The sequence below is a fragment of the Schistocerca gregaria genome, chromosome 2 (genome assembly GCF_023897955.1).
Source record: "Schistocerca gregaria isolate iqSchGreg1 chromosome 2, iqSchGreg1.2, whole genome shotgun sequence".
NCBI lineage: Eukaryota > Metazoa > Arthropoda > Insecta > Orthoptera > Acrididae > Schistocerca > Schistocerca gregaria.
The window spans coordinates 475,344,475-475,368,950 of NC_064921.1; the positions used below are offsets into that span (position 1 = coordinate 475,344,475).

The 24,476-nt window shown below is 44.7% G+C and overlaps 1 protein-coding gene across 1 annotated transcript in view; it reads right to left on the reverse strand.

The window, feature by feature from the left end:
- The window catches only part of LOC126335843 (dynein axonemal heavy chain 8-like), a gene marked incomplete at its 5' end in the record, with an annotated part of 446,097 nt that overhangs the window by 334,446 nt on the left and 87,175 nt on the right, over positions 1–24,476 (reverse strand). The window contains 4 exons of the mRNA XM_049999312.1: positions 6,504–6,684; positions 9,312–9,454; positions 15,994–16,275; positions 22,493–22,665. Coding sequence (XP_049855269.1) covers positions 6,504–6,684; positions 9,312–9,454; positions 15,994–16,275; positions 22,493–22,665 — 779 coding nt within the window. The remainder of the gene's footprint in view (positions 1–6,503; positions 6,685–9,311; positions 9,455–15,993; positions 16,276–22,492; positions 22,666–24,476) is intronic.

A 24,476-nucleotide genomic window follows, 5' to 3' on the forward strand; every position in this document is an offset into this window, starting at 1 on the left:
CTCTCGGCACAGACTATCACTGGCACCGCAGTTAGTGTGTGGACAATCATGGATGATTAAGTGACTGTAGTTGAGGATAGCAAAACATGGGCGTAATTGCTGAAAACCGTTCTCGGATGTTCTTTAACAAAGGAGGATCCAATAGTACTGCTCCAGGCTTATTCCATCACCACTGAAAAGATGAACGATATGGATATTAGTGTCAACGGCTTTTAGACGCATCTGGAATCGTTAAAAATTAACAAGGTCTGCAGGCCATATGGAACCTCTATCAGATTACCCACGTAATTAGCCGCTAATTTAGTTTTCAGTTCTTGGGGTTAGGAAAGGGGGGGGAAGGGGAGGGAGCAGACGGGTCACCGTTTGCTACTGCCACCCCCTTCCCATCCAAACAGATCTTTCATCATCCTCACTTTTAACGTGTTCCGATCCCTAGATTTTTATAATATAACCACAAAAAAGTAAAATATTTTAAAAGAATAGCCGAATAATAAGTTATTCTCTGATACCGAGTGCCGCGGGTTTCGAATCCGCCCCAGACGACATGGACCTCGATTACCAATAGAGGTCTCTCCAGCCGTCGGACATGTCCGAAAGACCAGACACCATATCCATATAAGTATATAGTTCTGGCAATACCGGCCATGACCGTCCTCTTCTGTGCGGATGCATATATGTTGCCCGAACTCTTATGGGACTTGGTACGAAAGTCTTCCACGAGTAATGAGTGTGTTGGGTAGGGACACTACGAATGTAGTGTGTGGACATATAAGGTGAGAATGTGGGTCTCGCGGGAGGCGAGCGCGAGATAGTCCCTGCAGTCGCAATGTCCTCTGTGCCCTCAGTGGCTCGGATGGATTGAATAGATCTGCTACCCAGAACCCACGCCTACGCAATGAGAAGACACGTTTGGACGAGCTGGCCTGCTGTAGGTGGAGACACTTCAGGTCAGCAGCTCCTGTAAGATCTGATCTTTAACTTCAAGTCGAAAAAAAACTTTTCCTTATTTATTTCTCATAATTTGTTCTTAAAGGAAAAAGAAATTTGGTTTTGGCTTTGAGAAACTTTTTTTTTTTTTTTTTGTTCCGAAAGATTGCTTCTTCGCCATCTAGACGAAGGAGACTAATTTTTGTTTACTGGACGGATAAACGAGTATAATTGGTAAGATGGATAGAGCGTCTGCCATGTAAGCAGGAGATCCCGGGTTCGAATCTTGGTCAGGGCACACATTTTCACCTATCCCCGTTGAAATATATCGGCAGTTGAAGGTATTAATACATGATTCTGATTTGGGCCTCTTGTAAGTTGAACACTGTTCTTATTTAAGTAACATAAATGGTACAGTGCGAAGTAGTATTATATTTTCTCCGATACCAGTCAGCAAAGGATAACATTTTGAAAATGTCGTTTCTGTATAAGATAAACGTAGAAGAGGTAATTAGTGATTCTGAAGCAGCGAGTACAGTTATTTTCTGCATTATTTAAATGTTGACCGGATATTCAGCCTGGTTGAGTTTTTAGTTGTGCATGAATTTTTGGCACTTAGACTTACTTCCTATGCCGTATCCACTGACAATTTCGCAAATCGTACATCGGTGAGACAGTGGAGGTGCCACAGGCACAAACGTGACACACAAGTCTAGCAGAGTGCCGCTGCGGATCACTGCTTGGAATCTGGCCGAATCTGGCCACACCACGGAATAAATATATATATATATATATATATATATATATATATATATATATATATATATATATATATATATATATAAAGATAGAAAGTACTCCTCTGTCATCAGGAACTGTAGACTTGAAGTAGTATAAACCAGAATTGGGAGGAATTTGGCAAAGATAGAGGGTGTCGTCTTAACAAAGCACTAGGTATGATGTGGGCGCAGAATGAAGCGGGATGTGACCTCACTGACAGGCACAACAGCAGGCAACAATCTCCATCACGGCAGCTGGCACCTGGGTTTGGACCATCGACGAGGGGTAAAAAGACGTCTCAGTACATTCCTTAACAGTCACTTGAATATGGCAACACGTCTCGCTAACGTGTAATACCAACGACTCCCTCCGCCAGAACGAGGTGACAATCCAATGGGGCGGTCAAGCGCATCATGACCTCCTCCAAACAAGTTATCAAAATCATTTAAACTTATAATTATGGGCAATAAAGTAGCATGAAGACTAAGTGTTTCGCAAAGGATGAGAACTTCTACATTTTAGCTACTTTCCTGAGGGCCTTCCCACGTGAGTGGGCTTGCGGCCTTACCAGCCGGATCATTTACATGTTGACCGTACTTCCTCGCCATACTCAATGCTAACAGCAATACCGACACGTTAGTGTAGCAAAAACTAAAGACATTTTAGTGAAGAAAAGAATCGGAAACAACCTAAGAAATCAGCTTTCCCTCATTTACTTGTTGACAAATTCATAGTCATAGTCATGTTTGAAATACTAATAACTCTTGGGTTTTAAAGAGGCTAAATTATGGCGTTGGCAAAGTTATGAAATTAGGTTAATATTAGACACCTTAAATCAACTGCACGGCTCATGTATTGGACGAGTACTTTTCAAGTTATAATTACTCTGTAAAGCAATTTCTCCGAGTTACTGCGGGATAGCCGCGCCGTCCAAGGCGCCTTGCCACGGTTCGCTCGGCTCCTCCCGTGGGAGGTTCGAGTCTTCCCTCGGACATGGGTGTGTGTGTTGTCCTTAGCGTAAGTTAGTTTAAGTTAGATTAAGCAGTATATAAGCGTAGGGACCGATGACCTCAGCAGTTTGGTCCCATAGGAACTTACCACAAATATCCAATTTCTTCGAGTTGTGCTATAGCCAGGTAGTAAGTCCTCATGTAAACAAATTATTAATTTTTTACTACTACGTTAAAATATTTTACATATACAGGGTGAGTTTTTCCACATTGTGCAAACTCTAGGGACTGATCGATGAGAAGAGACGGAACAAAAGGGTCTAATGAACTTAGGTCCGGAAATGCATGGTTTCCATGCTAGAGACCATTTATTCAATCATGCTTTGTTACAGAGACTGCGGTCTAATACGCGCTGCACCATGAAGCCGCAGTTACAATATTGGTTTCCTTCTAGAGGGCGGTACTGTTCGTCATAAGTCATACCCTAGCGCTCTCTCCTGCCATAATGATTGGTAATGCTGTATCAGACTCACTTCTCTTGCTGATTCAGCTTGTAGTGTTTACTCACGGAAAGGCCAGTGGCAACGGGTGGTGGGCAGCATTCAATGTCTGCAACAGTGTTTCGCCGTTTGTCTGAGACAGGGTCATTTCAGGAGGCAGGAAATCATGAAGGACGTACCCGAAATGACTGGATACCAGACTTTGAGGAAAATATTATTAACACTGCGGAAGGCGACCGCCATGTCAGTACCAGGCAGTTGGCCCGCCAGTACAGGGTAAGCCAGACGATTATGTGGAACATTCTCCGTGACATTTGCTACTACCCTTATCACTTACAGCGTGTGCAGGGCTTACTAGCGAAAGACTTTCCACATCGGGAGCAGTTTTGTCACTGGTTTCTTCACCAGGCGACCACGATTCCGGGATTTGTATCACCCATCCTATTCACAGATGAGGCCACTTTTACGCGGAGTGGTATCTTCAACTTTCATAGCAGTCATCTGTGAGATAGTATGCAGAACCACCATGGTAAGGTGACAGCGAATCATCAGCATCGGTGCAGCCGGAAAGTGTGGTCCGGTATAATCGGCGACCGTGCTTTGGGACCAGTCTCTCTTCCACATCACTAACAGGCCGGGAGTATCGTTTCTTGTGGTTGACTTTACCTCGCCTGCTGGAAGAAGTGCCATTGACGATTCGAAGGGTTATGTGGCTGCAATATGATAGTGCTCCAGCCCACTTCGCTGTTAACGCCCAGGCGCTTCTCAATCGTGTCTTCCCTGGTCGATGGATCTGATAAGCATTGTCTGCTCGTTCACCAGATCTCAACCCGTGCGATTTATGGTTATGGGGCCATCTCAAAAGTATGGCTTATGTAGAGCCCATCCCAGAAGTGGAGACACTGGAGCAGCGTGTTCATGCTGCCTTTAACACTGTTCGTATGCAGCTTGGCCAATGTGAACGTGTGAGGCAGAACATGCTACGGCGCGTACACGCATGCGTTGAGGCGCATGGAAACTATTTTCAGCACATACTGTTACTGTGGCTGTATGGTAGAGCGCGTATTAGACCGTAGTCTCTGTAACAATATATGACTGAATAAATGGTCTCTAGCATGGAAACCGTGTATTTTCCGACATAAGTTCATTAGACCGTTTTTGTTTCGTGTCTTTTCATAAATCAATCCCCAGAGTTTGCACACTGTGGAAAAAATCATCTTGTATATTTTTATTAGTAATATTATAACAAAACCTTAGACATCCATGGCATATTAAAAGTGAGTAATGACAAGTTATATTTGTTCTCGGAATGTAGGCTTTGGAGAGAAATGGTCAAATTTTTGTGAATTCCTTAGGGACGAAACTGTTGAGGTCATCGATCCCTAGACTTATACGGTACTTAAACTAACTTATGCTTAGAGCAACACACACACACCCATACCCATGGTCGAGGGGGGACTCGAATCTCCAGCGGGGGGGGGGGGGGGGAGGGGAGGCGCAAACCGAGATATACGAGGGTCAGTCAAAAAGTAATGCCTCCTATTTTTTTTTTCTACGTTTAATTGTCAGGAAATTTAAATGCAATTACATAGGTTGAAAACCACAACATTGAGGATCATTTTGTCATTTTTCAATGTAATCTCCGCCCATCTCTACAGTTTTGGTCCATCTTTGAACAAGGGCATGTATCCCAGCACGGTAAAAATCACAGCTCTGCTTCCTAAGCCATTGATGCACGGATGTTTTGACGGCCTCCTCATCTTCAAAATGAATCCCACGATGAGCTTCTTTTAGTGGCCCGAACAGATGGAAGTCTGATGGTGCCAGGTCAGGGCTGTATGGGGGATGAGGCAAAACTTCCCATCCAATTTTGACAATCTCGTCAGAGGTGTGACGACTGGTGTGTGGTCTTGCATTGTCATGCAAAAGAAGAACATCTGCCATTGATTTTGTTGGGCGAACTCGCTGAAGACGTGCTTTAAGTTTTTTGAGAGTTGTAACGTATTGAACAGAATTTATTGTGCATCCCTGCTCCAAAAAATCAACCAGAATCACACCCTCTGTATCCCAGAAAACTGTTGCCATAACTTTCCCTGCCGATCGCACAGTTTTGAATTTTTTCTTCCTCGGCGAGCTTGTGTGACGCCACTCCATTGACTGCCTCTTTGATTCGGGTTCAAAAAAATGCACCCATGTTTCGTCCCCGGTCACAATGTTTTTCAGGAACTCATCTCCCTCCAAACGGAAGCGCTGCAAGTGTTGGGAGGCTATTGTTTTCCTTGCCTCTTTATTCTGATCGGTTAACATTCTTGGAACCCACCGTGCACAAACTTTTGAGTACCCCAATTGTTTAATAATCGTGATCACACTGCCTTTACTAAGAGAAATAATGCGACACACTTCATCTGCAGTCACCCGACGGTCACCACGAATGATGTCATAAACTTGCTGAATGTTGTGTGGAGTCACTGCACTCACCGGCCTGCCGCTCCGCTTTTCGTCAGTCAACGGTGTTTGCCCTTCAGCTTCCTTACAACGACGAACCCATCGTCTAACAGTGCTGACATCCACTGTCACAATACCATACACCTTTTTCAGTCTTTCATGAATGCGTATGGGCGTTTCACCTTCTGCATTCAAGAATTCAATCACACAACGCTGTCTCAAACGAACATCGATGTCGGCCATCTTACAAACTTCTGCTGTGCTGCCACCTGTTGACACAGAAAGTTACTACTGCAGTGGATTGCAGAAGAAGGTTTGAGGAATGGCGCCAAATTCAAATTTTTCACTTAACTTAATTTTTTTAAGTAGAAAAAAAATGGGAGGCATTACTTTTTGACCGACCCTCGTAGATATGGCACCTCTAACTGCGCTGCTACCGGACCGGGCGCGGCGCTATGGGGAGAGAGGTGGTCACTGTAGACATGGATATCTACAGTGAAAGTAGTCTACATACAGGAAAAAAGCTCTGGAGTGGGTGTAGGAATTATTCTCATCCGGGGTCTCTCAAAAGAGACACAACGATGAACCACATTTTGAAAGTCAACTTAAATAACAAATTTGACTCCCCTCCCCCCTTACCTCCCGAATCGAACACTAGCTTCGCGCCTGGGCGAAATACCGAAAAGAACTTACATGAGAAATTCGTGGAGGTAATTTCCGTTCGTGTATTTTCTGTACACATTGTGTTTCGTTGTACTTAAAAGAAGTAACCTCACACAAGTCAATGTGTAATTTCCAATTCCTCTTGTAAACAAGAGTGTCGATTTACACTGCACCAATTAGAGGATGTAATAAATTTGATTCACAATATAAATATTAAGGAACTTTCGTGTATGCTTACCCATGACAATTTCCAGCGTTCTTATGACGTGTACGTCCGGAATTCTCCTTATCTGTTCGCTTGTCTCTTCATATTTCTCAAATTCTTCCTTTATCTCCTGTATAATTGGATCCTTTTCCACAAATTTTATGACTTTCTCCTCTCGGTCATCATCCCACAAGTAAGCATACGTCAAATAATGCTGAAAACAAGAAAAACATACAACGAGCATGGAAAACACTACCACGAGCAATATGGTTTTATCATTGGTATTTACAGAGGTACAACAATATTTATTTGCCGAAATAACGTGGTTTTTGTTGAATGATTCGTATTTTTCTTTGTCTATTCCCAGAGGTAGAGCAAAATGTTGAGATTCGTTACATTACAGATCCTCGATTCAGACGGGTTGGGACTGAGAGGCTCCCAACTGGAGATAAATGGGAGGAAATAATCACGAAAAGTTACAGTTCATTTGACTTAGAACAAAGATAAACCTCCCAAAAACCGGACGCACGCTTTGGAATGCTTTCGTATGTGAGAGTGTATGTTGGTGTGCGTTAGTGTGGGTGGGGGAGGGAAGGGGAGGGGAGGGGGAGAGAGAGAGAGAAAGAGAGAGATAGAGAGAGAAAGACAGCTGTATTCATGGATATGTATATGTGCCAATAATATGAGATATTAGTGATTATAATTTTTGAGAAGTTCTGGCGACTGCGATTGTAGATTACTACTAATAGAAGTGGTGCTGTAAATAAGGCGGCCCTCAGTGTATAGGAAATTATCGAAATAATATGCAAAACTTGCTATAAACACCTCATTTCCGGAACTTCTTTTTTGACTCACCTGTAGCTTCCTAACGCTGTCTTTTGCTTTGTACTATTTTGTACACCGGTACGTCTGTGCTCATTGTGGTCTTACGTTGACTGCCATATTTCCAGACCTTTCACACATCAAACGAGGGCTATTTCTAACAAGGGAAATTGCCCATCGCACCCCTCTCACATTTAGTGGTAAGAGGGCGCAGTGGACAGCCTATCAAAAACGGAAGACATATCAGGCATGAAAACAGGAAGAAGGTGTACGTGTACTGAACTGTGAAAAACAAGCAAAACAGGAACAGTGAACAGTCCATGGAGAAGTGCAATATTGACGAGGCGGAAACAGTCTAGGCACCGTGGTTAAGAGGTCACGGTGTTGGAATATAAAGCGGACGAACAGTGTTTAGCGCTCTCCCATGCAAATTTCATTTTTTTCCTCTGCTGTTCCTCAACCAGAAAACACGTCTGGTGTGTCATACACTGCATTAGTAATAGTACGTGTGCCATATGATAGGAATCTCTTATTGACGCACCTAATTCGTACGCTTCGCAAGTGAGTGAGACGTTCCTACTTGCTCGATTTAGGTGTTCGTATTAATGTGAATGTGATCACTTCCAACAAAATGATGAAAACAGTAATTTCTCACATATGCTGCAACAAATCAACGCAACGGTTTCACAATCACATAGTTTCTATGTGCTCTATGAAAAAATATGTTTTTAACGTTTCTGAATTTGCATTCCGTTTTAGAAGTTTTCACTCTTGAATTCCTGTTTGTAACCTAGTTCACACCCATTTATTTGTTGTTTTCATTTATGCGACACGTCTATGTGGTATCTCGCCTGTTCTCATTATTCAATCCCATATGACGCATATTCTGTAACCAATATATAGTATGACAGCTGCGAATACTACAGAAAGAGAACAAACATTTCAATGACCGGACGAACAGTTCATAACGTTGTGATAAACAAAATAAAATAGTGGCACGAGGGAGTTTTGTACACGGTTCGGCAGCTTGACAGTCCAACACGGTGACCATTTTTTTAAAATTTTCATTTTGTTCGTTAATGTTCGTTGCGTTTGTTCGGGGCGGACGTCCCATGACACCCATTGGAGTTCGTCGTTAATCCATTCACTCAGTTTTTTTTTTTATTATTACAGAGGGCTGCTAACCCTCCGACCCAATATGCTGAGCTACCGTGTCGGTAGCCACTTAACCACGACGCAATAGTTTCTGGCTTTCACAGTCCAATACATCTTCTTCCTGTTTTCATGCTTTATCTATGTTCAGTTTTTGACGGGGTATCCATTGGGCCAGCTTATCAATATGCCTGAGGGGGGTACGATGGGAAGTTTTCCTTACAAGTGCCCATATCTTTGGTTCATTTGGTGAAAATAGTCTCAATTATACTAGAAGAAATAAAGAAATAGGGCAGTGTCTGGTTGTTAGATTTATATCAGAAATTTAATCCACAGCCACGGAGATTAAGCACCATTCTCATGATTAAAATAAGTCTCACTTCTAAAAGTAGTGTCTAGAGTTATTGTATCATCTGTTCTAGAGGTTACAAAATTCAAAGAAAATCTAAATATACAAGTGGGAGTGGAATGCTGGCTAGTAATGGCTACGACAATAATAAGTGAGATTTTAACAGTATAGCATAGAAGGGAGACTGCGTAGCGTTTGAAAAGAATGAAGGTGAACATTATTCTTTCCCGCGTCTTTCATGCACAAGGCCTACCTATGAAGGCACAGCGATCTGCAGTAGATAACTGTTTATTTCTCTCAGTAAGTCAGTTGCAGATCGGAAATTTTGATACTATTTCTACATCGAGTATTCTTGTCTGCCTGCAACAGGCTTTTATTATATTCGTTCTATAATACATTGCGTTATAATCAACTACCAGCATAGGATATATGGGACTTGAATTTCAGTTTGACCATTGGGTAATTGGATGATTTCAGAAACCCAAAATCTGATTTAAGATACACGACTCATAACCTACATCTATGAGTTTGTTGACTTCCGGTTTGAGCATTGTGACAACATTCCTCAGTGTCGACATCGTGCGGTCCACATCGTTGTCAGCGATGACGCTGCGGAAGTAGTTCTTGCCATAAGATGCTATTGCAGCGAAGTCGGCACCCTCTGTAAATAATGAGACAAGTATCACCCGTTAATTTCAATTCCACAACAAGAAACAAAAATACACATTTATGAGAAATATATCCTGTCAATGAGCTTCAGGAGAGCTGGGTGAACAGGGTTTTGAATCCCGATAGTCCTGAATGCAAATTCAGAGCTGCAACTACTTTACACTTCGCCCAGTAAGTGGTACAATGGTAAATGTTTAGAGTACATTAAGTACAGTGTTAGTACAAAGACTCCACATATACTGAAGAATTTACAAACAAACATTACGACGACAGTTACAAACAGTGTACAGTTACTCCATAAAGATCGCGAAAGGAATGTGTGTGTTACTGAGCAGGGCTGTCATTTCGTTGTATTGGTGGCGAGTGTTTTTGTACTTAGTATGAGACTAAGTATTCATTCGCGGAGCCTTTCACTGTTCCGCGCGACTGACTACAAATGATACAACTTTTAATATCGAAGATTAAGCTTTTTTTAAAAACCAAATGGATTTAATTTTGGACTGCTGAAATCCTGGCCAGGCGAGAACTAAAGTCCCTTCACTGCCTGCAAAACACTGAAAATCAGCCAAGTTCTTGGGATGTAGGAAAGGTGTCATCGATAAAAACCACGCCACACTGCAGCTTCTCGCATCATCAGTTCCGAGCAGGAGGTTTAATTTTCTAAAGTATATGATAAAGATTCTAACGACCTAGTTACATATGGTTTCCTTTAATTCATCTCCATCTATATGTTTACTTTGCAATTCGCAATTAAGTGTCTGGCATAGCGTACATCGAACCACTTTCAGTCTATTTCTCTACAGTTTCCCTCTCGAACAGCGTGCGGGAAAAATGAATTGTTAAATCTTTCCGTACGAGCTCTGATTTCTCTCATTTTATTAATACGATCATTTATTTTTGTTGCTTTCAGAGGAAAAAGTTCTTGACTTAAATTTCGTGAAAACATACTGCCGTAACAGAAAATGCCTTTGTTTTAATGACTGCTAGCCCACCTCGCTTTTATATCCATGGCACTCTCTTCCTTGTTTCACGATAATACCAAACGAGTTGCTCTTCTTTGAATTTTTTCGATGTCCTCCATTAATCCTATCTGATGTGGATCCCGGACCGTGCGGCAATACTCCAGAATTTGGATCAGAAGCGCAGGGTAGCTAGTCTCTTCACTATTACATCTGTTGCATTTCTGAGTGTTCTGTCAATAAATCACAGTCTTTGGTTCACTTCCTCCACAGCATTATATAAACTATGTGATCGTTCCAATTTAAGCTATTCGTGGCTGTAATCATTAAATATTTAATTGATTTCAGAGCCTTTAGATTTGTGAGATTTATCGTGTAACACAAATTTAGAGGATTCCTTTTGTACTCATATGAATGACCTCACTTTTTCATTATTTGGAGCGAATCATGGACCTTCCCGTTGGTGAGGTGGCTTGCATACCTCAGTGATTCAGATAACTCTACGGTGGGTGCAACCACAACGGAGGGGCGTCTGTTGAGACGCCAGACAAACGTGTGGTTCCTGAAGAGGGCAGCAGCGTTTTCAGTAGTTTCAGAGGCCACGGTCTCGATGATTAACTGATCTGGCCTTGTAACATCCGTCGATATCACTCATTACTTAACGTGAATAAAGAGCTAGTGGTACTAGGTAAGTACAATATTTTCTGAATCCGTGCTCACTACTTGCCGATCGTTTTCATCGAGGTAACTTATAATGATCGAACGCAGTATATGTTCCAAATTCTTACTCCAAATCGACGTTAGTGAGATGGGTCTGTAATTCAGCAGACCAGTCGAATTTCCGTTCTTGAGTATTGGTGTGACCTGTGCAACTTCCCAGTCCTTAAGTTCGGAATTTTCGTCGAGTGAGCGGTTGTATATGACTGTTAAGTAAAGAGCTATTTTATCAGCATACTCTGAAAGGAACCTAACAGGTATACATTCCGGACCGGAAGCTTTGCCTTCATTAATAAATTGGAACTGCTTCGCTACACCGATGATGGTTCAAATGGCTCTGAGCACTATGGGACTAAACATCTATGGTCATCAGTCCCCTAGAACTTACATCTTATTAAACCTAACTAACGTAAGGACATCACACAACACCCAGTCATCATTAGGCAGAGAAAATCCCTGACCCCGCCGGGAATCGAACCCGGGAACCCGGGCGCGGGAAGCGAGAACGCTACCGCACGACCACGAGCTGCGGGCGCTACACCGATCATATCTACTTCTAAGTCACTCATGTTGACTGCTGTTCATACATCGAATTTTAGTGTGTGTGTGTGTATGTAGGCACGCACGCGCGCACGCGCGCGCGCGCGCGCGCGTGTGTGTGTGTGTGTGTGTGTGAGTGAGTGAGTGAGTGAGTGTGCGTGTGCAAGCGCACGCGCGTGCGCGCGAGAGAGAGATAGAGAGACAGAGCGAGAGAGAGAGAAAGAGGGCAGCCGCCTTGAGAGGATCAAGTGACGTGGCATTGAAGATCTACAGCTACGTGTCTTCTCTGCAATTAGCACTTAAGTGCTTGGCAGAATATAATTTCATAAAAATGATAAGGTAATGAACATCAAACTGTTGCTAAATAAATAAATATCGTGTGACTAGGGTATCACGTCGGGTAGACCGCTCGCCGGGTGCAAGTCTTTCGATTTGACGCCACTTCGGCAACTTGCGCGTCGATGGGAATGAAATAATGATGATTAGGACAACACAACACCTAGTTCCTTAGCGGAGAAAATCTCCGACCCAGCCGGAAATCGAACGAGGGCCCTTTTTTAATTAATTTTTTTATTTTATTTATTTATTTTGCGAAGTCATTTTCGCACCGAGGACAAAAAGAGGAAATGGGGCAAATACTGCTACGGAGTGTGAGGGTTCACGACGAAACTCTCCATCTGCTGTATCATACAGGTATGACTTCTCGTAATGACCAAGGTAGATCCCACGTTGTACCGTGTAGTGTTATATCATCGTCCTGTAATTTCAGCTTCTCTTACCCGTGATGTTCCAGCTACGTGGAGGGTCGTGGAACGAACTCCACAAATAAATGGAAAAATATTGTCGATACTTTGGGTTACGGAGGATCTTGCGATATCGTTTCTGCGAATAGTTTCAAAAGTCTAAATTGTCCTTAGCGCCGTCCTGAAACAAATAATGCACTGCATGTCTACGAAGCCACGTCATTGCATTAGTTTTAGTGCGTGGGTAATACGTCTCATCCGAGAATAAGATAGTCTTGGGGTCGATATGATTCGGCGTTACTCGAAGGAAGTATGCTGACATTTGCCTCACTAAGTGCCACACTGCCATAGACTCGCCACAGCTAAGACGTTGATCATCGTTGTCTTGAACGCCACAGCTCGTGCACGTGGGTGAGTCTACCATATGGATCGCATATAGCCTTGATCTGGTCATCTGCTCACCGTTGACAGTGATGTACCATATCGCCGTGACGTCAGTGTCCAGTGTTACGTGGTGAATTGTCCTCCACACTACTCGCCAGTGACGTTCGGGTGCTTCCTCTCCACGACGTTATCGGGTCGTCCACGTTGCAGGACCCGATAAACCGTCTTTGCCGTCGCAAGTTGAGTCGCAAGTTGAGTCGCTGGTAAGGCAAGTCGAACGTAACTTAGTTCGAGGTAAAAGACACCGATGTAGAAGAGCGAGGAGGGGACGTGGTGTATCGGCACAGATGGCAACAGGGAGGGCGGTGCTAGTTCTTCTATTGACAAACTGGTCAGACTGTCCGGACGGCGGTGCCATAGTTTGATTAATGTGCTCACAAATAGATCGACCGCTATGTCATGAACGTGATAAAGTCCAAGCCCTCCCCGATCCGGGGGAAGGGTGAAAGTCTCATATTTGATCTTGAAAAGTATTCCTGAACTCACGAAGGACCCCAAAGTCGCAAGTATACGGAGAGCTAACATCACCGGTATAGGTAATATCTGGGCGATGTGTGGAATGCGTGACGCTAAATGTGTGTTGACATACTGGGTGCTTTGGACGATGTCCATGGCTCGTAGGCGGTTGTTGGCAATTCCAGTCCGAACATTTCGTAAAAGCCGTGGAAAGTTGTGAGCAGCGGTTCGTCGTATATCGTCTGTGGAATCAATGCCGAGGCATTTCAAACTATCTCTGAGCTGTAACGGGGTGACACTGTTCTCAGACAATCCGACCCCGATGTTCAACGCCACCGATTTTGCGACGTTGATACGACTATCAGTGGCCATGCTATATTTCGCTATCCGATTCAGTGCGCTAGCGGTGTCGTCGCCGTTGCGGATGACAATCACCAGGTCGTCAGCGTACGCTTCACATCGGAAAGTGTGGCCTCGTAACGTCATAGCCGTTAGTCGTTGGCGTAGGCCGCAGAGGAGTGGTCCCATGGCCGCAGCGTCAAGTAAAGTGGACAGAGGCCAGCCTTGGCGTATCGATCGAGAAATGGTGAGGAGCTGCGTAGGTCGGCCGTTGACGATCGCCTTAGACGTCGCGCCACGGAGTAGTCGCATGACGAGAGTGACGAATGGCTGTGGGTACCACATATGTTGGAGGACCGCTTCCAAATAGTCGTGGTCCACTCGGTAGAAAGCTTGACTAAAATCGATTGCCGCCAGTGCACCCTTCAGACGACATGCCCTCGCCAGTTAGATCAAGTCACGACATGCACTGAGTGCTGATTGAATATTATTGTCGCCTCCTAATGACGTTTGATCGTGTGAGATAACATTTCGTAAAGTCTGGTGTATCCGCGCCGCCAACAGTCGAGAAAAGATCTGAAGGTCGCAGTTCAATAGCGTCTACGGGCGGTAGCCCTGCAGTCCTGAGCCACCGGATGGTTTGTGAATAGGAATAATCATCCTTTCCACAAGGGCCGCAGGGAGCGGCACTTCCGGGGATAGTATTTCGCGACAGACGTCCGTCCATCGGGAGGCTAATAAATATTGAAAAGTCCGGTAAAATTCCAAGGGGAGGCCATCAGGTACAAATGGCTCTGAGCACTATGGGACTCAACTGCTGTGGTCATTAGTCCCCTAGAACTTAGAACTACTTAAACCTAACTAACCTAAGGACATCACGCACATCCATGCCCGAGGCAGGATTCGAACCTGCGACCGTAGCAGTCGCACGGTTCCCGACTGCGCGCCTAGAACCGCGAGACCACCGCGGCCGGCGGCCATCAGGACCCGGAGACTTGTTGACAGCTCATTTTCTAATGGCGTCGATCACTTCGTCTTCTGTAATTTCTTCCATCAAGGCCGCTTCCATTGCTGGGGTGACGGTGCCGTAAATCGTCTGCGAGACGTCCTCCAGTGCTGTCGAATCAGGGGTCTGAGCGGAATTGAGCTGGGAATAATGATCGTAGAACGCTGTGTCTATGTCTTGTTGTGTGCTGAGGCGACGACCGTCCTCCATGTCGATGAAGCGTATCAGCGCTCGTTGGCGTCGTTTACGTTCACGAAGGACGTGGAACCTCGACGGGCGTTCGCTCGGTATCCGATCCTGCGTCCTCGAGCGGATGACCATCCCCTCTAGGCCGCGTCGCATATTAGCGATGATCTGAGCCTTGCCACGGTGGATCGCTGTTTGTCGTTCCGGAGACGGCGCCATAGCATCGCAGTCGCGCAGTACCCTGAAGTAAAAGTCGAGTGTATGTCTACTCCAAGCAGCGTGGTCACGACCGTAGGTTATCAACGTTCGCCTCAGTGCCTGTTTGGCGCAGTCCAACCACCAGCGGATCGTTGTGGGACATGCAGGGAGGCGATTTCCACACGAATGCCACGTATCCTCAACGGCTTGGCGGCAATCTGGGTACGACAGGTGAGCGATTAATATCCACGGGCTGCGGCTTCTCCACACTTGTTGCCACCGCAGGGTGACGGCACAAATGTAAGCTGACTGGTCCGAGAAGGATGCAGGCAACAGTTCCGCATCCTGTGTTCCAGCGGCGAGAGTGCGTGAGACATAAATCCGGTAGATGCGACTGGAAGAGTGACTCGTGAAGTGTGTGAATCCCGGTCGGTGGCCGTGAAGATGTTCTCGAGTGTCCACCATCTGCAGGTCTCGAATTAGCGTCTCGAGTTCAGGGCACGGATTATGATGTGGGAGTTGGTCTCTGAGCGCCAATACGCAATTGTAGTCACCTCCAAACACCAGATGGTCGTGGCGGCCTTGGAAGAGCGGGGCGACGTCTTCCGCAAAGAATCGTGAACGTTCGCGACGTTTGTCCGTCCCGGAAGGTGCCTAGATATTGATAAGGCGGACACCCAGTACTGTGAGAGGATATCGTCCGCGACTATCCCTTCCCGAAGAAGTACAGCGACACCGCTGCCTGTAGGGGAAGCTGGAGAGACGCAAGCATCGTAACCGTACATGCCTGGGAAGTCGTCGACGTACACTTCCTGGGGAAGGACTGTATCGATGGAAGCAGAATTCAACATATCCCGAAGCGCGTCCGTATAGTGTTGATGTTTATAGTTGCAACGCGATAAGTTTGAGTTCTATCCATAGCACCCGTGTTGACCATCAATACCCTTGTAAGGCTGTCTCATCACTGTATCTGATGGCGGGAAAGTATCAACACTGGTGGGGTAAATTTCCCCCGTGCCGTCCGACACGATGGGCAAGGAGTTTACCTCACAGTCGTCCGCCCAGTCACCATGAAATACCATCGGCTGTTTGTGGCTGTTAGTGGCTGCTGCGGCACTCGGTGCTGACTCCATCAGCTCTACTGGCTGGGAATCGGCAGCGGCTGTCTGCTTGTGATCCTGCTGTTCTGTGGGGTCGGAGGGGCTGAAGCCGTCACCATGGCAATCTGTTGAGTTTGAGGTTACAGCGGCCTCTGTACCGCCGGTACCGTCGTCGGAATGTCCACAGTCCATGGCAGACGATCGCTGCAAACACTTGTCCGATGGAGCACGCCGTCGTCTCTTGTGTTTTCGCGGGGAACGCTGTTTACGGACGTGTGTTTCAGTACCCGAATGTGGGTGGATTTCTTCAGCTGCTCCGGTGTCTGGAAGAAAAGCCGCTGTCGGCACAAACCGTGAGTCAATGTCCATCCTGCCATCCACGCCTTCTTGCAAGATCGGTCGGTGATTATCTTCAGGTGGAAGCGCCGTTGTAGAGGCCGGATACTGGACTGCAGAATCCATCATGGTCTCGATATCGGGGGCGGCTATCGGACGAATGTGGTCAGCATCGGAAAGGCTTGCTTGCCCGTGAAACTTCGGCGTAATTGAGAGGGATGGTCGTCACTGTAGGAGGAGTCATAGATTCACCTGTCGGGATTTGAGTAAGCCGGCGTCTGAGACAATCTGACCGTCATACATAATGATCGCCCTACATCCGCAGATGACAAGATATGACGGTACATGTTTGGTCAATTCAATTTTGATCTGTCGTACCCCGTTAAGAACGGGGTACGTTGTAAAGGTGTTCCATTTTTTGGCCATATGGCTGATCACTCTGCCGTAGGGCTGGAAAGCCGCGGTGACTACGTCCGGTGGTTCTTCGAAAGGAAGTTCGAAGACGCGTATCGTACGGAGGCCAAGCCCCGAGTGATCGATAGAGACCGCCCCAATATGGCCATCAGAATGTTTGAAATTAAGATCGTTCGCATGTTGCGCACGATTCTGTTGCACACCTCGTCACTTAACAAACTTGACGTAGACAACACTGCTCGTGTTAGAGAGATGGATACCAATTATGTCTCGCGGTTTAATTTTAACGTCGTCACGTAGAAAACGTCACACTTCAAAAGCTCGCGGTCGTGCATGATCGGGTTGAAAACTGATCTTTATGGTGGTGTGTCTGTATGGATGTGTCATGTTGCGTAGGTAGTGATGGACTCTATTAGAGGCAACGCAGTAGTAAACAACTACGGGCGCTAACGACCGCACGGACGGGACGTAAACAAGACGTCCTCGCCGTAGCGCTGCGGAAAGCTAACTCTTGCCCTTAGGACTGATATTCCGTCGCGCTGACCACTCAGCTACCGGGGGCGGGTAAAACTATTGCTGAGCGACAGAAAAGGCCGACGAGTGAGAAAAAATCCTTCTATTAACAACTAGCTGTTACCCGCTGTTTCAGTCTCATATCAGTTGTTGAGTTATGATGAGTGACTGTAAGTAAGTTAGGTATTCGACAGGATGTCGGTATTCATATGGGCTTCGAGCCGTATGTATAAAAAATGTTTGCGGTGGCAGTATGTAGGTCCATAATAAGTGTGTTTCCATTAGTTTACTGTACTTTGAATCTGAAAGAATACATTATATTTTCTAATTACATTTAAAAAGTATAACGATTCACCACATTCGTGCTGAGGTAGAGTTCTAGTGGCGCGCCAGTGTCATCTGCATGCCACTCGCGTATTGGTGTTGTGGTCTTCAGTCTTGAGACTGATTTGATGCAGCTCTCCGTGCTACTCTATCCTGTGCAAGCTTCTTCATCTCCCAGTACCTACTGCAACCTACATCCTTCTGAATCTGCTTAGTGTATTCATCTCTTGGTCTTCCTCTACGACTTTTACCGTCCACGCTGCCCTCCAATACTAAATTGGTGATCCCTTGATGCCTCAGAACATGTCCTACCAGCCGATCCCTTCTTCTGGTCAAGTTGTGCCACAAACTTCTCTTCTCCCTAATCCTATTCAATACTTCCTCAATAGTTACGTGATCTACCCATCTAATCTTCAGCTTTCGTTTGTAGCACCACATTTCGAAAGCTTCTATTCTCTTCTTGTCCAAACTATTCATCGTCCATGTTTCACTTCCATACACTCCATACAAATACTTTCAGAAATAACTTCCTGACACTTATATCTATACTCGATGTTAACAAATTTCTCCTCTTCACAAACGCTTTCCTTGCCATTGCCAGTCTACATTTTATATCCTCTCTACTTCGACCATCATTCAGTTATTTTACTTCCTAAATAGCAAAACTCCTTTACTACTTTAAGTGTCTCATTTCCTAATCTAATTCCCTCAGCATCACCCGATTTAATTTGACTACATTCCATTATCCTCGTTTTGCTTTTGTTGGTGTTCATCTTATATCCTCCTTTCAAGACACTGTCCATCCCGTTCAACTGCTCTTCCAGGTCCTTTGCTGTCTCTGACAGAATTACAATGTCATCGGCGAACCTCAAAGTTTTATTTCTTCTCCATAGATTTTAATACCTACTTCGAATTTTTCTTTTGTTTCCTTTACTGCTTGCTCAATATACAGATTGATAACATCGGTGATAGGCTACAATCCTGTCTTCCTCCCTTCGCAATCACTACTTCCTCTTCATGTCCCTCGACTCTTATAACTGCCATCTGGTTTCTGTACAAATTGTAAATAGCCTTTCGCTCCCTGTATTTTACCCCTGCCACCTTTAGAATTTGAAAGAGAGTACTCCAGTCAACATTGTCAAAAGCTTTCTCTAAGTCTACAAATGCTAGGAAAGTAGGTTTGCCTTTCCTTAATATTTCTTCTATGATAAGTCGTAATGTCAGTATTGCTTCACGTGTTCCAGTATTTCTACGGAATCCAAACTGATCTTCTCCGTGGTCGGCTTCTACTAGTTTTTCCATTCGTCTGCAGCTGTGGCTTATTAAACTGATTGTTCGGTAATTTTCACATCTGCCAACACCTGCTTTCTTTGGGATTGGAATTATTATATTCTTCTTGAAGTCTGAGTGTATTTTGCCTGTCTCATACATCTTGCTCACCAGATGGTAGAGTTTTGTCAGGACTGGCTCTCCCAAGGCCGTCAGTAGTTCCAATGGAATGTTGTCTACTCCGGGGGCCTTGTTTCGACTCAGGTCTTTCAGTGCTCTGTCAAACTCTTCACGCAGTATCGTATCTCCCATTTCATCTTCATCTACATCCTCTTCCATTTCCATAATATTGTCCTCAAGTACATCGCCCTTGTACAGACCCTCTACATACTCCTTCCACCTTTCTGCTTTCCCTTCTTTGCTTAGAACTGGGTTTCCATCTGAGCTCTTAATGTTCATACATGTGGTTCTCTTATCTCGAAAGGTCTCTTTAATTTTCCTGTAGGCTCTATCTATCTTACCCCTAGTGAGATAAGCCTCTACGTGCTTACATTTGTCCTCTAGCCATCCCTGCTTAGCCATTTTGCACTTCTTGTCGATCTCATTTTTGAGATGTTTGTATTCCTTTTTGCCTGCTTCATTTACTGCATTTTTATATTTTCTCCTTTCATCAATTAAATTAAATATTTCTTCTGTTACCCAAGGATTTCTACTAGCCCTCGTCTTTTTACCTACTTGATCCTCTGCTGCCTTCACTACTTCATCCCTCAAAGCTACCCACTCTTCTTATACTGTATTTCTTTCCCCCATTCCTGTCAATTGTTCCCTTATGCTCTCCCTGAAACTCTGTACAACCTCTGGTTCTTTCAGTTTATCCAGGTCCAAACTCCTTAAATTCCCACCTTTTTGCAGTTTCTTCAGTTTTAATCTACAGGTCATAACCAATAGATTGTGGTCAGAGTCCACATCTGCCCCTGGAAATGTCTTACAATTTAAAATCTGGTTCCTAAATCTCTGTCTTACCATTATATAATCTATCTGATACCTTTTAGTATCTCCAGGGTTCTTCCATGTATACAACCATCTTTCATGATTCTTAAACCAATTGTTAGCTATGATTAAGTTGTGCTGTGTGCACAATTCTAGCAGGCGGCTTCCTCTTTCATTTCTTAGCCCCAATCCATATTCACCTACTACGTTTCCATCTCTCCCTTTTCCTACTCTCGAATTCCAGTCACCCATGACTATTAAATTTTCGTCTCCCTTCACTATCTGAACAATTTCTTTTAGTTCATCATGCATTTCTTCAATTTCTTCGTCATCTGCAGAGCTAGTTGGCATATAAACTTGTACTAATGTAGTAGGTGTGGGCTTCGTATCTATCTTGGCCACAATAATGCTTTCACTATGCTGTTTGTAGTAGCTTACCCGCATTCCTATTTTCCTATTCATTATTACCTACTCCTGCATTACCCCTATTTGATTTTGTGTTTATAACCCTGTAGTCATATGACCAGAAGTCTTGTTCCTCCTGCCACCGAACTTCACTAACTCCCACTATATCTAACTTTAACCTATCCATTTCCCTTTTTAAATTTTCTAACCTACCTACCCGATTAAGATAATTGACATTTCACGCTCCGATCGGTAGAACGTCAGTTTTCTTTCTCCTGATAACGACTTCCTCTTCAGTAGTCCTCGCCCGGAGATCCGAATGGGGGACTATTTTACCTCCGGAATATTTTACCCAAGAGGACGCCATCATCATTAATCATACAGTAAAGCTGCATGCCCTCGGGAAAAATTGCGGCTGTAGTTTCCCCTTGCTTTCAGCCGTTCGCAGTACCAGCACAGCAAGGCCGTTTCGGTTATTGTTACAAGGCCAGATCAGTCAATCATCCAGACTGTTGCCCCTGCAACTACTGAAAAGGCTGCTGCCCCTCTTCAGGAACCACACGTTTGTGTGGCCTCTCAACAGATACCCCTCCGTTGTGGTTGTACCTACGGTACGGCTATCTGTATCGCTGAGGCATGCAAGCCTCCTCACCAACGGCAAGGTCCATGGTTCATGGGGAAGACCCTCGTATACCATATTAAGAAATGTTAACAGTATTCAAAAAGATACAATTTTCTAAAGTAGCCTATGGCCTTCCTCAGCGCTAAGACTGTCTCCATACCAAATACCATCGAAATCGGTTTAACGGTACAGTCGTGAAAACGTAACAGAGTGAGTTACTTTCGCAATTAATATTACTGGTATTAGTATGGAAATATGGATTAAACATTGTACTACATACTTTGTAAAGTAGCCTATCTTTCTTATCAGGATTCAAGCTATCTCACGACAAATTTGGTGGATATCGTTTCAGCGGTTTAGTCGTAAATACTTCAAATACAGACTTACTTTCGCATGTATAATATTAGTATGGAAGTATAGCTGACATGGATTAAACATGCTGAGGATTATATAAGCATTGTATTCTAGCTATTACTCACGGCTGTGCTCGCGTTTTAGTAAAGTGAAATGAAATGTGCGTATTGCTTTATTGGCCGGGTGACCCCCAGTTGGGATGTTCGGGAGCTTGATGGAAGATTTTTTATTTGACTCCACTTCGGTGCCCGTCGATTATGATAAAATAATGATGAGGACAACGCATACATCTAAAGCGATCAGAAAAAACCGGTCTGGTCGGGAATTGTGCCCGGGAACCCATGATCGTTGAACAGCAATGCCAAACGTGTGACCACGAGCTGTTCACGAAAATTTGAACGCAACTAAGAAGTTATATAAAAAAAAACGCATGACACTCAGCGGCTAAAATGTGACGGATTTGTGACTGATGCTGGTATGGGAGTAAGGATTAAACAGGTAGAGGATTGTATAAACATTATATTCATTAAATTGAATCGTATTTGTAGAACATATCAAGCAATAAAATTATTTTAATAAATATGAAGTTCGAAAGTCAAAGAGTAAATTGCTTTTCTGAAGATTAATTATTCCTCTGTATTTCGCGGAATGTTCTTCAAATCAATAAATGTGTTGTACTACACACCTTCTTAAGTAGCTTATGTTCTTCCTGAGCGTTCAAGCTATCTCACCACAAAATTTTGTCATAGTCGATTCTGCGGTTTAATCGTGATAGTGTTGTATTGTATTTTAACCGGGGGCCTAGAAACGGCGGAGAGGCTCCGTCCCCGCCGCAGCCGCAGTGGTCCACTAACTCACGAGGACTACCGCAGTCCACTTCACCACTCCGCCGCCACACACCGAACCCAGGGTTATTGTGCGGTTCGGCCCCCGGTGGAACATCCAGGAACGTCTCACACCAGACGAGTGTAACCCCTATGTTTGCGTGGTAGAGTAAACGTGGTGTACACGTACGTGGAGAACTTGTTTGTGCAGTAATCGCCGGCATAGTGTAGCTGAGGCGGAATAAGGGGAACCAGTAGTTTCCAGTTATACGCAGGGTAGTATTAGCTTGCCTGGGGCCGTGGAGCGCTGCCCCCAGAGCAGAATGCTGCGATGCGTGTCGAGCGCCGTGGTCAGCGTTTTCGCCACGCCCGCCTGCAGCTCTTCCAGCGTCGGCTGCAGAGTCGCCGTGGGCAGCGTCAGCACCAGGTGCGCCTGCAGCAGCGGCGGCTGGCTGGGCGGCGACCTGACGGGGCGTCATAGCTGAGTCAGTTTCTAACAACAAGTGTCGATGGAGAGGCCCTAACGCCGTAGTAGTAAAGGCGGCAACGACTATAGTCCGCCATATTGGCGAGTCTAAAAGACTGGGACTGGAGAGTACATTATAACTATCCTCGGCTGGTGCTCTGTGAACAGTATTGAACCTACAGATGCTTGATTTCTAAAGCGAGGATTCTGATGCCGCTTCTTGTGCACTTACACTTCCTTCAATTTTGGAAGCAGAGCCCGTTATTTCTGCTCGGTTTTCGGCTATTTGCAGACTCGTTCCTTGTTTAAAGCTTACGTGAATATTTGTTTCTGTGGTCAAAAGACGTAAATGCTGTAGCTCAGAGAAGAATAGTGTTTTACATCTGATTGAAAACCGATCTGACAAGGAGGGGACGTCTAATCGTCCAAATTAATGGTACATGTAGGGCGTGGCTAGACGAGAAAGTGCCACAAGAGGAAACTCCAGATGGCGAAGCATTTAGGAAATAAAAGGAATTTTGTTACGATCTATCACCATGTGCACTTTATCAATTGTCCCTGTGACAGTGTGTTTAGGAAGGGGTGTTGGGCTCAGCGGTGCCGGCACGATAGCTCAGCGTGTTCGGTGAGAGAGCTGGTTGGCCTCTGTAATAAAAAACTGAATGTAAGGATCAACAAACGAACTTTAACGGATGTTAATGCCAACGATAAAGAAAGACAGTAAGAGATGGGATTCGCATTCAAAGGATCGCAGGTTCGACTCCGCCCGGTGGTAAATATTTTTGTGCTCTTTGACAATGCATACATTACTGATGTCACAGTTAACCGCATCGTCATATATGTTATTTTATTAATTTATATACGCACAAAAAGTATAAGCATAGGATGAAATGCAGGACTCCAAACATTTAATAAGGGATTGTAGTTAAGTACACGGGAAAGTCGTGTATGTAAATCGATGCTTCCATTCTTTTGCAACTGATCAATTATATGTGCCGGAGTGATATTCATCAAAGAAACAGGGAAAGCAACAATTTTGACAGCTTCTTGCGCACTATATAAACGCCGCCATTATGCAGTGACATGGTTTCTTTGTCTCCACAGAAAAACGAACTTGATTGACGTTCTGAAAACAGCTTCTTTCATCGCACAGTCCAGCAGCGAACCAAGCGTAACGCAGCATGTCGCCGAATACGTGCGAGGATAGCTGGTGATGTTTAATGGAATGTAGGTTGATGCAAGCTTCTCGGGAAGTGATTTCTTCTTCTTTCTCGATGAGGTAAGTGCAATTTTGACATTTTTATTTGGCTTTTTACCTGACGATAAAAAAATTCATCGCAGGGTTGCACTAGTGGCGTACTTTTGGGGGAATTACTTTGACACTGCACGTTGGTAATCCGTCCTCATCTTGTAACAGTTCGTCGCATATTTGCCAAGGAGCACAAAAATATTTGCCACTGGGTGGAGTCGAACCCGCGGCGATACGAATTCGTTCTCTTATCGCTTTTTTTAATCTCATTTTGTTCGTAATTGTTCGTTCTGTTTGTTCGTCCTATGACGCTTGTTCAAGTTCATAATCGTTCCATTAACTCAGTTTTTTATTATAGAAGACGGCTAACCCTGTGACCGAACACGCTGAGCTACTGTGCCGGCGACCGAGGAGGCAAACACCGCTTCCTAAACACACTGTCACAGGGACAAATGATAAGGTGCACATGGTGATAGATCCATATAAAAATTCCTTTTATTTCCAAACGCTTGGCCATCTGGAGTTCCCACCTGGGGCACTTTCATGTCTCTCCACGCCCT